This window comes from Pezoporus wallicus, unplaced genomic scaffold (genome assembly GCF_028554395.1).
Source record: "Pezoporus wallicus isolate ANWC-B61680 ecotype Strahan unplaced genomic scaffold, APGP_CSIRO_Pwel_v1 contig_13267, whole genome shotgun sequence".
Taxonomy (NCBI): domain Eukaryota; kingdom Metazoa; phylum Chordata; class Aves; order Psittaciformes; family Psittacidae; genus Pezoporus; species Pezoporus wallicus.
In genome coordinates this window covers 190,704-205,123 of record NW_026636310.1, presented here as the reverse complement: position 1 = coordinate 205,123, position 14,420 = coordinate 190,704, and the positions used below count along the sequence as shown (strand labels likewise).

General features: G+C 47.3%; 1 protein-coding gene across 1 annotated transcript; it reads left to right on the top strand.

The window, feature by feature from the left end:
• Positions 1 to 437: 437 nt before the first annotated feature.
• PIGU (phosphatidylinositol glycan anchor biosynthesis class U) lies at positions 438 to 13,278 on the top strand. The gene is made up of 12 exons (XM_057399954.1): positions 438 to 662; positions 2,611 to 2,675; positions 3,917 to 3,976; positions 4,928 to 4,990; positions 6,250 to 6,359; positions 6,734 to 6,834; positions 8,618 to 8,715; positions 9,101 to 9,255; positions 9,765 to 9,908; positions 10,248 to 10,372; positions 11,666 to 11,808; positions 12,302 to 13,278. Exons 1-12 carry the CDS (start codon positions 533 to 535, stop codon positions 12,413 to 12,415), a joined length of 1,308 nt encoding a protein of 435 aa, XP_057255937.1. The 5' UTR covers positions 438 to 532; the 3' UTR covers positions 12,416 to 13,278.
• The last annotated feature ends 1,142 nt before the right edge of the window (positions 13,279 to 14,420 follow it).

Genomic DNA, 14,420 nt, shown 5'->3' with positions numbered 1-14,420 from the left:
CATCAAGCCCCGTGGCCAGCTACAGCGCCCATGCCGAAAGGAAATCAGTTCTTACCCCCATAACCAGCACCTTCATAAAAGGTTGAACTTGATGATCTTAAAGGTCTTTTCCAACCTAGCTGATTCTGTGCTAGTGCTGAAAGCAGAAGAGTTGGACACTGAAGCTTCCCTTGCTGCTTCAGGACCAGATTTGCTGTCCTGTGGCAGTGATTAGAACACAATAGAGGAAAGCCCTGCTAAAGGCAGCAGCTGAACAGATGCTTCCCCACCCCAGCAAGGGCGTGAGCACAGTAGGAAACACTCCTTAGCCCATCTGAAGCCGGTTTCGAAGGACAGAGGGATTAGCGCGGTCCCAAACGCTGCTCCCGGTCCCGCTGCGCTCGCCGTAGCTCCGAGCCGTGCCGGGAAGCAGCGGCGCGGCGCGGGGGCTGCTGGGACATGTGGTCCTCCCGCCGGGCCGGCGCATTGGCGCCTCGTTCTCCGGCGCGGCCCGGGAACTACAGCCGGCGGCTGCCGGGGTGCGCCCGCGAGGATGGCGGCTCCTCTGGTGCTCGTGGTGCTGGTGGCCGTGACGGTCCGCGCCGCGCTCTACCGCTCCAGCCTCGCCGCCTTCATCTCCGAGCGGGTGGAGGTGTCGTCCCCGCTGAACGCCTGGAAGCGAGGTGAGGCCCGGCGGGTCCCCGGAGCGGCTGCAAGGGCCTAGGCCCGGGCGGGGGATGCCTGCAGCCTGTCAGGTGCGGTGAGGAGGGCGCCGGGCGGCAGTGCCGGACCCCTCCGCACCCGGGCGCGGCCAGAAGCCTTCGGGGTTGTCCGGGGAAGAGCGAGCGCTCGGCTGGTGCCGGGGAGTGGAAGGGACCTTGCGGAGGCGGGAGGACGGGGTTTATGCCGTGTGTCGGCTGTCCTGCCATGCTGGTTGTGTCAGAGGTGGGCATCCGGGGGGAGAATGAGAGACGTGGTTTTGGCAGCACTGATTGAGTCATAGGGTTATAGAATCCCAGCCTGGTTTGGGTTGAAGGGACCTTAAAGCTCATTCAGCTCCAACCTCTGCCACGGGCAGGGACCCCTTCCACTGGAGCAGCTTGCTCCAAGCCCCTGTGTCCAACCTGGCCTTGAACACTGCCAGGGATGGGGCAGCCACAGCTTCTCTGGGCACCCTGTGCCAGCGCCTCAGCACCCTCACAGGGAAGAGCTTCTGCCTAAGAGCTCATCTCAGTCTCCCCTCTGGCAGGTTAAAGCCATTCCCCTTGGCCTGTCCCTACAGGCCCTTGTCCAAAGCCCCTTTCCAGGTTTAAGCCCCTTTAGGCATTGGAAGCTGCTGTATGGTCTTCCCAGAGCCTTCAGTTGTGTCCATCACACTGTACCTGCACACGCGTGGGAGTTTTTGTAGAGCTGTTCACAGTTTCATCTTCCTCGTTCAGTTTGTGCCCCACACGTTGTTACCAACGTGATTCCCGTTCTTATCTGAAGTCTGAGGTACAGTTTAACTGGGGCTTTTTGGTGGCATCCATCTCTATAGCAGTTAAGACTGTGCGGAACCTTCATTTATTTTAAAGACATCCCCCTGGGAAAGTAATATCTAGTTATTATGCAGGAAAAACATATTTGCAGTTTTAGGGTGGAAAACAGTGGCACAGAGTAATAAAGGTCAAAAGCTTGAATGCATGTCATGACCTGAGGCCTCTGCTCCGCAGTGCACCGCTTCACACTCCATAGTGTCAAAATACAGCTCCCAAGCATCCCCTTGCAGCAGAAGATGCTTTGTAAGTCTTGTCTTAGAGCATCAAGGTAGGCATGGAGGTAGGGAGGAGCACAGGATCACCTGGAAAAGCTGGGCTGCCGTCATACAGGGAGTCTGTGGCAGAGATGGGGTCTTCTCCTCCAGCGTATTGCTGAACCCAGACCCTCCTGTTGCTTCCTGCAGTCTCCTGCCTTTTGCCTCTGAACAAATGGACTCATTTCCCGTAGCTCCTTTCAGTGCACAGCCCCCAGGGAACCTCTGTGTTCAGTGAGGTGGAGAGCCTGTGGAAAAGCCTGTGCATGCATTGCACTACAGGCTGTAATGACATGATCACAAAGGATCTGGATGAAAGCTGTGAAATGTCAGCAATTTTCAGGACCAGATAAAGCTTTTAGCTTTGCCTGGTAATCTCTATTCATTTCTGCTCTTTTGTGTCAGTTTTGGATGTTTCAAGTCTCTTTACATCTAATTAGGCAAAACAGTTCAAATTCTCTATTATGTCATGATTTGTCCTCTTAGAATTAAGTACTTTTTTCAGCATAGATACCGTGTGTCACAGCAATGGTGACTTAAAATCAGTCAGTATCATACATGTGATTTATAAATAGTGAAGTGCAAAACACTTCGGCGATAACATTTTTAGCTGAAAGAAATTACAGCTGCCCATTCAGTTCCTGAAGAGCTTTGTACAGCAGAAGGAAGGAGGCAGTCAGTCAGTTGCAGCTGGCTGTTGGCTTTGTGAGGTTTTGTGTCACCCACTGAGATGGCGATTCAGTGCGAGACTCTTTCAAGTGTGGGTGTAGTTTTACCATCATGAGATCTTGCTCTTCGCACCTTTCAGGATTCTAATGCAGGCATTTTGTATGTTTCAGTGGTTGAAGGACTAGCTCTGCTGGATTTAGGGGTCTCGCCATACTCTGGAGCTGTCTTCCATGAGGTCAGTATGCATGCTTCATTTTGAATGTGATATTCAAGTGGCACGTTTCTCAGTCTTGCTGCTCGCAGCTTGGCAAAGGCTTGTCCCAAAGACTTCAGAGAAATTGGACTCGTATAGTTGTCTGTGCAGTAGTTGTATGTGTAGTGACTAGTACAATGAGGAAACACAGTTCATCACAGAATAACTGTGCAGGTGATAGACATTGTAAGATTCCTTACTCTGTAAGGAGAGACTGAAATAGGGGAAATCTGGAATAAGGAAAATACTCTGTTCACATCCAGGTGTTTCTGTGAGCAGAAGCCAGAGCAGGGAGAGGCAGTGTCATTGTGAATCTGAACACAGTTTTACTGGCTAGCAGCATCATGAGTTTGTGTGTTTGCTGAAATACTGACATTAGCACAGGCAAGCAGTACATTTACCCCTCATCTTGAGAGCACCTTGTGCCTCCAAACACTTCAGCACCTGTGGGGTTTTGTGCCCTTAGGTCGTCTGGTTGATAGGAAGTTACATTCATACCCGTACCTCTGAAAACTTGCATCCCTTCCACAAGTTCTCCTCCTTTACACAGTGTTTTCTCTCCAGTGTTTTCCCTTGCTTATTTACACCATCACATCATTTTAAAAGTGTTTCAAAAGAAACCTGTTTGCTCACAGTGAATTTACACCATGTCAATGTAGTACTTCCAGATGAAGCTTTTCTGTCATAGGGGTAATTCAGGAACATGCTCTTCCTCCTACCCTTGAAGGGAAAAGCTGTGGGAGTGAGAGGATGGTAGGACTGTAGTCCCACTGCTTTGTGTTTTTAACATGCTTTCTTCTTTTTGCTTTATAAAAGGCTCATCTGAACAAGAGGCTCAACAGTGAAAGCAGCTTTCGAAAGTACCTGTGAACAACCTGAAAAAGGATAGATTCTTTAGGAAAAACCTACTTTCTAAAGCTGTTCTTTATATGCTTTCTACTGTAACTCTACCACTAGACTAGCAGAACTGAAAAGTTGGAAGGGAATATGATTTTCAAAGTTGATTGTGTCTTTTATAAAGCGTACTGAGAGCTTTGCAAGAGAAAAGACGAGTACATGTGCTTTGATTAATCACTTTACTCTGAAGTACCTGTGTTGTAGAAGAGGCCAAGGAAAATTACCTTTCACAGTGTTTCATAGTGCTACTCCATTGTTCTCATCACATTTCCAGCTGCTTTATCTGGACAGTATTTGACATGGGTTTCCCTTCTGCTCTTTTTTAGACCCCGCTGATTATATATCTCTTTCACTTCCTGATTGAGTATGCTGAATTGGTGTTCATGGTAAGTGCCTCTGGAAAGCTGCTCTCGAAAGGTCCCTTTCTGTGAAATGCTGAGTATGACTTTTACTCCTGCAAGTATCAGGGACCTTCAGCCTCTCTGTAGCTCAGGTTCCTGCTGAGTTCACAGTTTCATTAGAAAGGCAGCTTTGCCTGTACAAACCCACGTTCAGGCTTTTCCTTTTTCTGTACCTATTCCTTCTTTTTTGTGAGCTCTTGGTTAGGAAAGTGTCCCCAAAGAGGGGCAGGAAGCTGGCATTTGGCTTCCATTTCAGAAGTTACCTCTTCCAGGCCAGAATATTTTGTCCCCTCAGCCTAATCCCTACACTGCAGTGTTTCTCACTGAAACCTGCTGCCAAACCCCAGGCCTGCAGAGAGCACAGGTGGGTTTGTCCTCCACGTGTCTCTTTTAAACTGTTCTCTGACCTCTGCATAATTCAGAAGGACAGAAGTACAACTGGCTGCATGTGACACCAGATCCCTGCTGGGCAGGTCCTGTGCAGACCTAAGAGCCATCTGCCTTGTGCTAGGGCTGCTGACTGTACTGTTGCCTGGTAAGCCTGGGACAGCTCGAGGCAGTATCACACTGCATTAATGGACAGGTGCATTTAGGCAGCTGGGCACTGCCTCAGTGTTGCCTTGTGCTCTAATTAGACCCATGATTCTCTCTATTACCCTCACATCTTTCCATGAACAGTCTGTTTCCCCTTAATTCCCCATTCTCTCATTCTGTAAGTATTAATATCTTTGATACAGCTCGTGGCTTCAGGGTTAAGCGATGAGGTGTGAATACAGTGTCCAAATCAGCAATGCAGTGTTTTTAAAGCTTGTTTTTTCTTCTGATGAGCTGGGTCAGATCAGAGCCCTTATTCAGCATTGCAGTACTGTCCAGTATATTATTTTTCCATTCCTTGATTTTGCTCACAGTCAGTTTGTCTGTGCCTTGCTTTTTTAGATAACTGACGTGCTCACTGCTGTTGCCCTTTACTTGGCCATCCAGGAATTCAACAAAGTCGTGGTAAGCTGATTTGCCAGTGTTGTTGGTCCTCTTCTCCAAGCAAGTATAATTATCTTGTACCAAAAAAAACACATGCCAGAGGATGCAGTGCCAGTCAGTCCTTGTGGTAGTAAATCTGATCATATCTGGATGATCAATAAACATGGGGACTGAATGTGATAAACAGCTGAGGTATTGTAAGTATTGCTGTGGCAGTATTAAAGTGTGAAACAAACAGTGTCTACCATGCTGCACTTGAATGATGATCACAACACCATTTGATGTGAAAGAAGTATAAGGAGTTTGAGGAATTAGTGAGGATGCAATAGCCAGTGAAATGATAGGGCTGAGGGTCACAGCACAAGAGGAGATGTGAGATTTTCGAACGTGTGCTGAAACCCCTCCTTCAGTTGTTGTGGCAGTTTGCAGTACACAAAGGTTGATTACTGGACTGTGGATTTGGCAAGACTTGGGCTTTCCCTTTTCCCTTCCTGGAATGTTTTACCTTTAGCAGGGTTTGTGTTTGCACACAGCATGAGTTAATACGTAGACTGGAAATTTGTAAAGGAAGGAACAAAACCTTCCAAGGGTGCTGAGGTGACATAAGTCATTCTAATGAGCAAGATGAAGGTCTGACCCCAAGTATGACTTGTTCCACTCAAATTGTAAGTACACCGACTTGGAGGTCAGTGATTCCTCCCAGCTCTCTCTCATAAGTAGCTCGTAGAACGTTTTGTGTAAGCAATGCTGTGCTGCCCCAGAGGGGCAGTGGTTCAGTATCAACATGAACAGGGAGGCTGCATCTTCTACAGCATCTGTGGGGTCTTCCATCTAGCTGTGTGCTTGTTCCTTGTCCTCTGACTTTGAGGTTGAAGAAATAACTTGTGATAGAACTGCAGACACATAAAATTCCTGTGTTTGAGGTACTTTGCTCTTTGAGACTTTATTACAGCATCTCTCCCCTCCTGACTTAGCATGGCATAGCTCAGTAGGTTCAAAATTCTCTTTTGTCTCCATAGAGAGGCCCATACGAGACAGATTAAAGGGAGAGACCCTTTAAGAAAGTTCAAATAAGTAGAGGTTATCTGTTTCCTCTTGACTTCCACTTCAGTTGTGGAAGAGAGGGGTTGTTTTTTGTTCTGTGTGTGCAACACCTCACATAACGTGAGTTTTGGCTCGTGCCTGAGGACCATGTATGTTCTATAGTAATGGAAATCCCAAGTAATAAGAAATAATGACTTTCCTCATCTGACAGTCTTTGGTCATTCTCCTTTGTTCAGTTCAAAAAGCAAAAGCTCCTGATAGAACTGGATAAATATGCACCGGATGTGGCTGAACTCATCCAGACACCCATGGAAATGCACTACATCCCTCTCAAGGTAGCACTATTGTAAGTATTGCAGTAGGCTGCTTTGGTTCATCAGCTCCTCTTGGGCTTTATTTGATTTTGGGCTCCAGTATTTGTTGAAGATTTTTTCCCCCCAGAAAGTCTGAATTTCCTGTTACAGGTAAAATTCCCCTCGGCCCTGAATACTTCGCAGCATCTCCTTTCCTCCATTGTGATCCCTGTGGCTGCTGCCCAAGGCCACAATCCAAAGATCTGGGGTTTGCTTCAGACTGGAAACCTGTTAATTTGATGATGATAAGATCCCATCAATTATAAATAGACAGAAAGAAATGGCAAAGTGCATCTGTTCTTCCTTTGAACATCTCTTATTAGATGCTGTCTCCTTTGAATGTAACTCAAGCTCTTCTCTTTTTCAGCTATCTCTTAAACCCCTACACTGTGATGTCTTGTGTGGCAAAGTCCACCTGCGCCATCAACAATACTGTCATCGCATTCTTCATTTTAGCCACAATAAAAGGTAACACAGTGAAGAAAAAATGGTTCTTTATAATTTTCTATGGAGGTTACAAAAGCAGCAGAAATTAAATCAAGGTAGAACTTCACAGATCCGCTTGCTACAAAGACCTCAGTGAAACGCTGCAGAAATGAGACTGGAGCAAGGTCCAAATTCTGCCTGAAATCATGAGATCAAGAGAATTTAGATTCGAGTTTCAACTTACTTTCACCTCAGTGTACCTAGGAGTTTCATCTCTAAAACTGACTCCTTTTCCTGGATGACTTCAAGTAGTTTTCTGTTTACGAAGAAATGCGTGTCTGTGTGTAGGAGGACGTAATGCTCTGATGCTCTTTCTTTTGTATGTGAATATGCACTTAAAGTGTTGTATACAATTTAATTTCAAAGTGTATCTTTGAACTTCTGTTCAAAAGCAAGCAGTTGCCTGCAGCTGTTACTTGGCTTTCACTCACAGTTGTAAACTGGGTTCAAAATGAGCTAATTGAGCTTTGAGGAAGCAGAAACAGTAACCGAAGACCCACACCAGCCCAGCTGAATAGATTTTGACAGAATAGCTGTTCCATTCATTTTGTATGTAATGGCAGGCTTCTATTTCGTATCTCACTCCCCAGCTTAGAGTCTTTTAGCATGTGTGATTTGTATGAGTCACATAAGACTTAGGAGTTCTCTGCTGGATCAGACTAAAAATCAATCTGATTTCCTGTCTCCAGCAGTGCCCAGACCCAGACATTGCAGAGAAAGCTGATACAGATCTAGTGCTTCCAAAAGGAAATTTTCCTCCACTTATTGTCAGATTGAGGCAGGAGGGGCTTTGATTTAAAAGCATTTGCAAAAGCAAATGATTGTGGTCTGTAAACAGACCGCAGTCAGTTAAACTGATTTGAAACTGTTCACTGGTAGCATAAGATGAATAGTTCAGTCATAGACAAATCTGTGCTGTTCTCCCTGGCTAGTAGGGGGCAGCCTCTAGGTTTTAAAGTGGGCAAAGAGGATATCAGATTATGATTATGATTTTTGGGTACCAGTTTTGTAGATGGGTGCAGAACGGAACACTTGACAAATAGAGGACAGGGACATTTCTGTATAGGAGAAGGCAATTGAAGACTGGGCTTGTATTTTTATTGTTTAGCCTGGGACCTTTTGGACTCTCTTTCTGGTGTGGTAATCAGACAGTGTGAGTACTTGGCACTTAGCTCAACCTGAGATACCTCAAATAAAGCTTCCTCAATCTAGGCATTCGTATTTTTAAGACCACTTGGAAAAGCTGTGTTAATCCTTTCTATGCCTCAGCTTTGGTATCTGTAAAGTAGGGCTAATGCTACTCCATTCCTTCAGCTGCAGACTTCTGCTTGCTGTCTTCACAGAGCTTTGCTGAGGGACCTGACACATTTTGGTGACGAGGTTCTCACCCAGTATGTGTATAACAGCTGCTTCATGCGGATGTGACTCGAGTGAATGCTTTCCCATGCATAAACAGCAGCCAGCATGGTCTGTATATAGACTGAATTACACAAATCTTTCTGCATGTGAATGAGAGGAGATAGAAACCAGTCAGTGGTTCTTTCTTATGGGATAATCACCTTGGTATGAGTCATTCTCTGTTCAAAATTAGTAGTTAAGAAAATGACACTCTTCAGGACACATTCTGCTAAACCTTTAAGTGGTGGTCTGATAACTGTAAAGCCCCTGCAGAGGGTTATGCATTTCTTTCCCTGTGGAGTTCCTGTCTTTAAGGCTGTTTGTATTAAATGTTCCTTATAACTGAACATCTTTTCTTTCTTTGCAGGTAGTGCCTTCCTCAGTACTCTGTTCCTGGCCTTAGCAACATACCAGTCACTCTACCCTCTCACACTGTTTGCTCCAGCACTCCTTTACCTTCTACAGGTAGATAATTTCTAACTGTTGTTACCCAGCTGATCTGAGTTCTTGCCATAGAAGGCGGCAGCACAGTATCGCAGCCATCTAAGATAAGATATAAGTGCAGCTGTGAGGAGATGGGTGTAATTCTTACATTGAGTGCATGAGAAATGACCAGCTTAGCTACTGTATTTTCAGGCACGGTTTTGGAAGTCCGTGCAGTGTGTGTGGCTGAATTGGCCAGAGTGAAGAACATCAGGCAAGCTGTGCTTGAGAGCTGGTCCTTCCAGTGCCACAGTGCCACTGTTTGGTGCTTTCTTTCATGGATTTAAAATGATGTTCTGAACACTCAGGCTTTCTTGTGGCTTTCCACCTGATGAGGGCTATCTGCCTGCTTGTATTTCATTTCCAGCGTCAGTTCATACCAGTCAAACTGAAAAGCAAAAGCTTCCAGCTCTACACCATGCAGTATGGGGCCCTGTACCTGTGCAACCTGGGGGTGATCATCTGCCTCTCCTTCTTCCTCCTCAACTCCTGGGATTTTATCCCATCTGTTTACGGGTTTATGTAAGTATTCAGATCCTTACTGGCTTTTCTGTCCAGCCCCTGCTGTGCTGTTTCTCATACATCACACACAGATGCCCCACTCCCTGTGCTAAGAAAGAAAGTGTGTGATCTGTGAGTTTACTGTCAGTGCAAGAAAAGAGAGTGTGGAGGAGAGCAGCGTTAGCCAGCTTCTGTTAGTTAACAGCAAGAATTAGAGAAGGCAGGAGATGCTTTCCACTGAGTTGGTCAGAAATGGATTTGATTGTTGAGCTACCATGGCTGTGAAATTTTTGTCTCTGAAGAAATGTCTGCTTGGGAATGGTTTGAATCCTGCTGGAGCATAGGGAAGTCCCTTTTCTCTCCAGGTTTTCACCCCTTTGGCATCCCTTCCAGGGATTTAAAATACAGGTCCTCCATGCACCACATAAGGATTAATTAATGTAACAGAAGGATTAATTAATGTAAGTGATAAGGTCAGTGAAAAACAACCATTTAAAAATGTTACCTTGACTTTTCTTTTCAAATTTCAGCCTTTCTGTTCCAGATCTGACACCCAATATTGGCCTTTTCTGGTACTTCTTTGCAGAGATGTTTGAACACTTTAGTCTTTTCTTCGTATGCGTGTTTCAAATCAATGTGTTCTTCTACACCATTCCCTTGGCGATAAAGCTAAAGTAAGTATGCTTCTCTGCTAGTTTTGTTCTGTTCTCAGTTGTCTGGTGGAGGTTTATAAGTCTGGTTTCAGATGTCTGGATCTACACCTGAAGAAGATTTTTAATAGGTCCTGTCCTCCTCATTTCCCAGTTTCAATCTGTTCCTCTGAAATCCTTGTCCTGCTTCTCTGCAGAGCTGCTCAGTCTATCCCATCCAGCATTCAGAGGCTCGTTTAAAGAGAACAAGGGACAAGAGCCTCTTCAAGCCTATCCACAGTGCATTTGTGCCCCTTAGGATATTTATTTCCCATTTCCAGACTCTACTGCATCCTCTTATCCTTTGTGTCTGTTTCCTTCTAGGGAGCACCCTGTGTTCTTCATGTTTGTCCAGATCGCAATCATTTCCATCTTCAAGTCCTATCCCACTGTGGGAGATGTTGCACTGTACATGGCCTTCCTTCCCGTCTGGAACCACCTTTACAGATGTAAGTTCTTTGTCTTTGATTTTTTCTTTAGCTGGGATGAGAAAGGGCCTGTCCAATAATCATCGCCACTAAACCAAAGCAGGCCCATGTCTGCGAGCTCTTGTGGCCTCCTTGGGCTGTCTGAAAGGAGGTTTCTTTTAAATGGTGATGTAGTCTCCAACATGTCTTTAGGGTCAGGGTTGAAATTGGTTTAGGAGGGAATTTTCACTTGTACCTTTACCTTCCAGGTTGTTCTGAAGATCAGCTCTTTTGTAAGAACCTTTTAGAGTCCTGCACAAGGGATGTGGCTTATTTAAAGTACATCCATGGTTCAGAGCTTCACTGCCATTGAAGGCTGTGTAATCTGAACACTGCTCCTGCAACTGGGGAGTCCCCAGCAGTGAAACCCTGCACCTTGCAGTAGTTCTTTGTTTTGCATCTGCTTGTTTGCTTAGGGGGACAGGAACTGAATTACTCTGAGCAATTGTCTGGTTTTTCTTTAATGCTTCATAAAGAATCTCTTTAGCTCTGTAAGTCACCAGAGAGCTTCCTAATGATTTTCAGCCTCACTCTAGAACCCACTACATTGGGGGGGATTTGGAAACTCTGTGTTTTTCCTCAGTGTTCTTAAGTAACTGCTTTTGACCTGCCAAAGGACAGCAGAAACAGTTCACAGATGCCAAAATCTCTTCTGGCCTGGCAGTTACTGGCTCTTTTAGACAAAGTTGTGCTTGTTTTCTCTCCATCTGACACATACTCACACAGACTGATGGATTCTCTTCATGCTCAGTTGCACCTCCCGAGGTTGTGTGTCAGTGCATTTGGCCTGGATGAGTTTCCTCCTTTTATGGTGCTTTCATTTCCTTACTACCTCCCAGGAAAGTCTCTTTTCCTATGGCTCACAGGGTTGGGTTTTTCCCTTGATGAGGCTAGGGAATGGCATGCTCTCCTCTCTGAATTGTGATGCTGGTGAAACGCCCTTCTCAAAACTGTTACTGTAGTGTAGGCACTAAAAAGCCAAAGTCTTCTGAGGAGGAGCGTTTGAAAGCAGGACCTGGAAGGACAATGCCACCACTGACTTCACACTCAAGCAAAGGCACAAATATTTATTTCAAAGGGAAGTATAGTGGGTTTCTTATAAAACACTAGCCAGGGGCAGGACATTATTAAAGCAGACTATGAGAGATGAGTGGAGAGAAGTGTGTGCTGGCAAGTGCCCCTGCCCCATTGCACATCGCCTAAATCCCATTGCTGGTTGTGTGAGCATGGCTGCTCAGCAATGCATCATTTTAACAGCTTGGTTTTGTTTTGCAGTCCTCCGGAACACCTTCATCCTGTCCTGTGTGCTCATTGTCTGCTCCCTCCTGTTCCCTGTTCTGTGGCATCTATGGATTTATGCAGGAAGTGCCAACTCCAATTTTTATTACGCCATCACGCTGACTTTCAACGTAGGGCAGGTCAGTAGAGCGAGGAGGTAAAACAAGGCTGCACTTTGGGTAGGTCACTGCATCGGGTGCCTGTCAGCAACAGGGAATTCTGCAGGATGTGCCTGGCTCTTTGCATCCTGTGTAGTTTGTGCGTGGCAGCTTCTTGCCTCTCCTTGCTCCTGCTGAAATCTCACCTCACGTTCTGGCACACTAATGGGAAGGAGTTCTTGCAGTATTTGAGCTATAGCCTAACAATCCAATTTATGGAGCTGCTGTCTCCTTAGTGGACATGCCTGTGACAACATGGTGGTAGTGCAACAAATAGGTTAGTTAAAGTCTTCCTTGGCTTAACAGTGCAAGGCAGTGGACAAGGAGTGTTCATAGATTCAATGTCTCCTCTCACAAAGTGTGCTGAACAGCCCAAGAACGTCTTAAACCCCATCAGGGTCCATCACAAATGCATTCCCTTTTTACCCCTGGTTCTGGAGCATCACTGATGTGTCTGAACATCTTGCTTCTGCAGATCCTGCTCGTCTCCGACTATTTCTATGCCTTCCTCCGGCGGGAATACTACCTCACTCATGGACTCCATTTGACGAGGCCAGATGGGACAGAAGCCATGCTTGTTTTGAAGTAAGGATTGTGCCCACCATTCCCAGGACATGGACCACTCTAAGGAACATGCAAAGCTTGGGATGTGTGGGGTGGGTGGGGAAGGTTCCCTGAATGAGGTCTAACTTTGGGAATGATGCCTGCTGAGAGAAAGGGCTGAGGTTCTTCTGGGAATACCCTCCTGAGCTATGGGCTCAGTGCAGAGACTAAGAGCTACAAGTAGGAGCTGCAGTGCCTCCATTGGAGCATCTCCCTTCTTCCCTAAGCTGTGCTTTTCACGACGACCTCAGCCATCACCTCGGGGCAGTCCAGCAGGAACTGGAGAAAGCATCTGAGCTCAAACCAGGGCTGCATCTCTGGTCCGGAAAGAGCTCAGACCATAAACTGTTCACTTCACTGTCACTGCTTCTGGAGATGTTTGCTTCTCCAGGAAATTTCCCCTTCACTGCTTTGACCACTAACGCTCCTGCTTGGCACAAGGCAATCTCTGGGTACCTGGTTCCTAAGCTCTGGCTGCAGGAGCCATTTGTTGGTTCTACTGCAGTGGGATCTGGAAGAATGATGTGTGCTCAGGTGCAGTGGGTGAAACAAATGGGTGACCAAGGCTGACTGAGCTGTCAGAAGGAGGATGGCTGGAGCTGCGGCCACAGGTAATAATCTTGGTGCTCAGACCCTGCTAAGAACTGGAACTGGGGTGGAAGGCAGGGTGGGCACGAGGTAACTGCTGTATCCTGTTGGAGCAACAGCCACCTTCATCTCAGGAGCTGCAGACAGGAGCATTACAGGGTCCCAAAGAAGGCACTACTGCGCAGACAGAATCCTGCTGCTCCTCCTCTCTGTAAGGTAGATAGCCTGGCGGTGCAGGGCTCACACTGCACCTTTGTGATTGCCTGGATGTGGAGAGCACAAACTGCCTGCCCCAGCTAAGGACCAGGAGCTGCCAGCATTTCCCGAGGTCCCCAGACCAAATCCAGGAGCCTCAGCCACTGCTGTTGTGCAGTAGTTGGGCTCCAGGTTTTCCACAGCCACTTAATACTACGGGATACACACTACCCTGTGTTACCCTCTTGCAAGCAGAGCAGTGGTGTCTGCTGGCTGTGCGTGAAGGCCTCCACTGAAGCACCCCTTGGTTTCCCCATGGCTCCCATCTGTCTGCACTCAGGCCTCCTGCTCCTGCTGCCCCCATGAATGTGAACCTCAGGCACGTCCCTGCTCTGCTCATTGCGTGGTGGCACTGAGAAGCAGTAACTGCAGGGTGAAAGCCTCTTGCTGGCATAGGGGCAGCAGGCAGGCAGCTTCCTACTGACCCTAAGGGCTGGCAATGTGACAATATCAAACCATGGCTGGTACAGAGCACCTGAGAGATGGAACTGTCCCTTATGTGAACACATCTCCTTTCTTTCTGGACAGTGAAAACTTCTGCCTTACTGCACTGCTACTGGCGCTTTGGGGGGTGTTAATCCAAGGCCAGCTCAGCCCCTGCGCTTGGCCCCTCTGGCTGTGTAAGAGGAGCATAATAAACTGCAGTTTTAGACACCTCCTGTGCTCAGTGTTTGGGGGGGGAGATGGGGCTCTAGGAGATGGGGAGAGGCACATGGAGAGGTCATGAGGGGGTCTGGAAGCAAACACAGGGGTGGGAAGGGCAAACAAGTGGCCTTGGGGCTGAAGGGTGTCAGGAGCTGCTGCCTCCTCCAGCCCAGGATGTTCCTGCCCCACTGCTGGAGCTCCTCAGGGGAACACAGCCTCAATCTGCCCGGCCCCCTGCCCACATCCCAGCTCTCTTGCCCCCCGAGCACCACACACACACCAGCAGGTCCAGCTTAAAGTCTGCCTGTGAACAACACTCACAGACACCCAGTCTGGGGGTGACACAGCCACTCATCCCCCCAGGAGCATCCCACCTGCTCCAGGAGCTGCCACCACAGGCTGCGTACCTGCATCCCAGTCTGATCCAGTGCTGGCTCCAAACCCACGCCGGCCTCTGCAGCAGTGATCTGAGGTGATCAGGTTGATCAAGCAGGACTTCACTT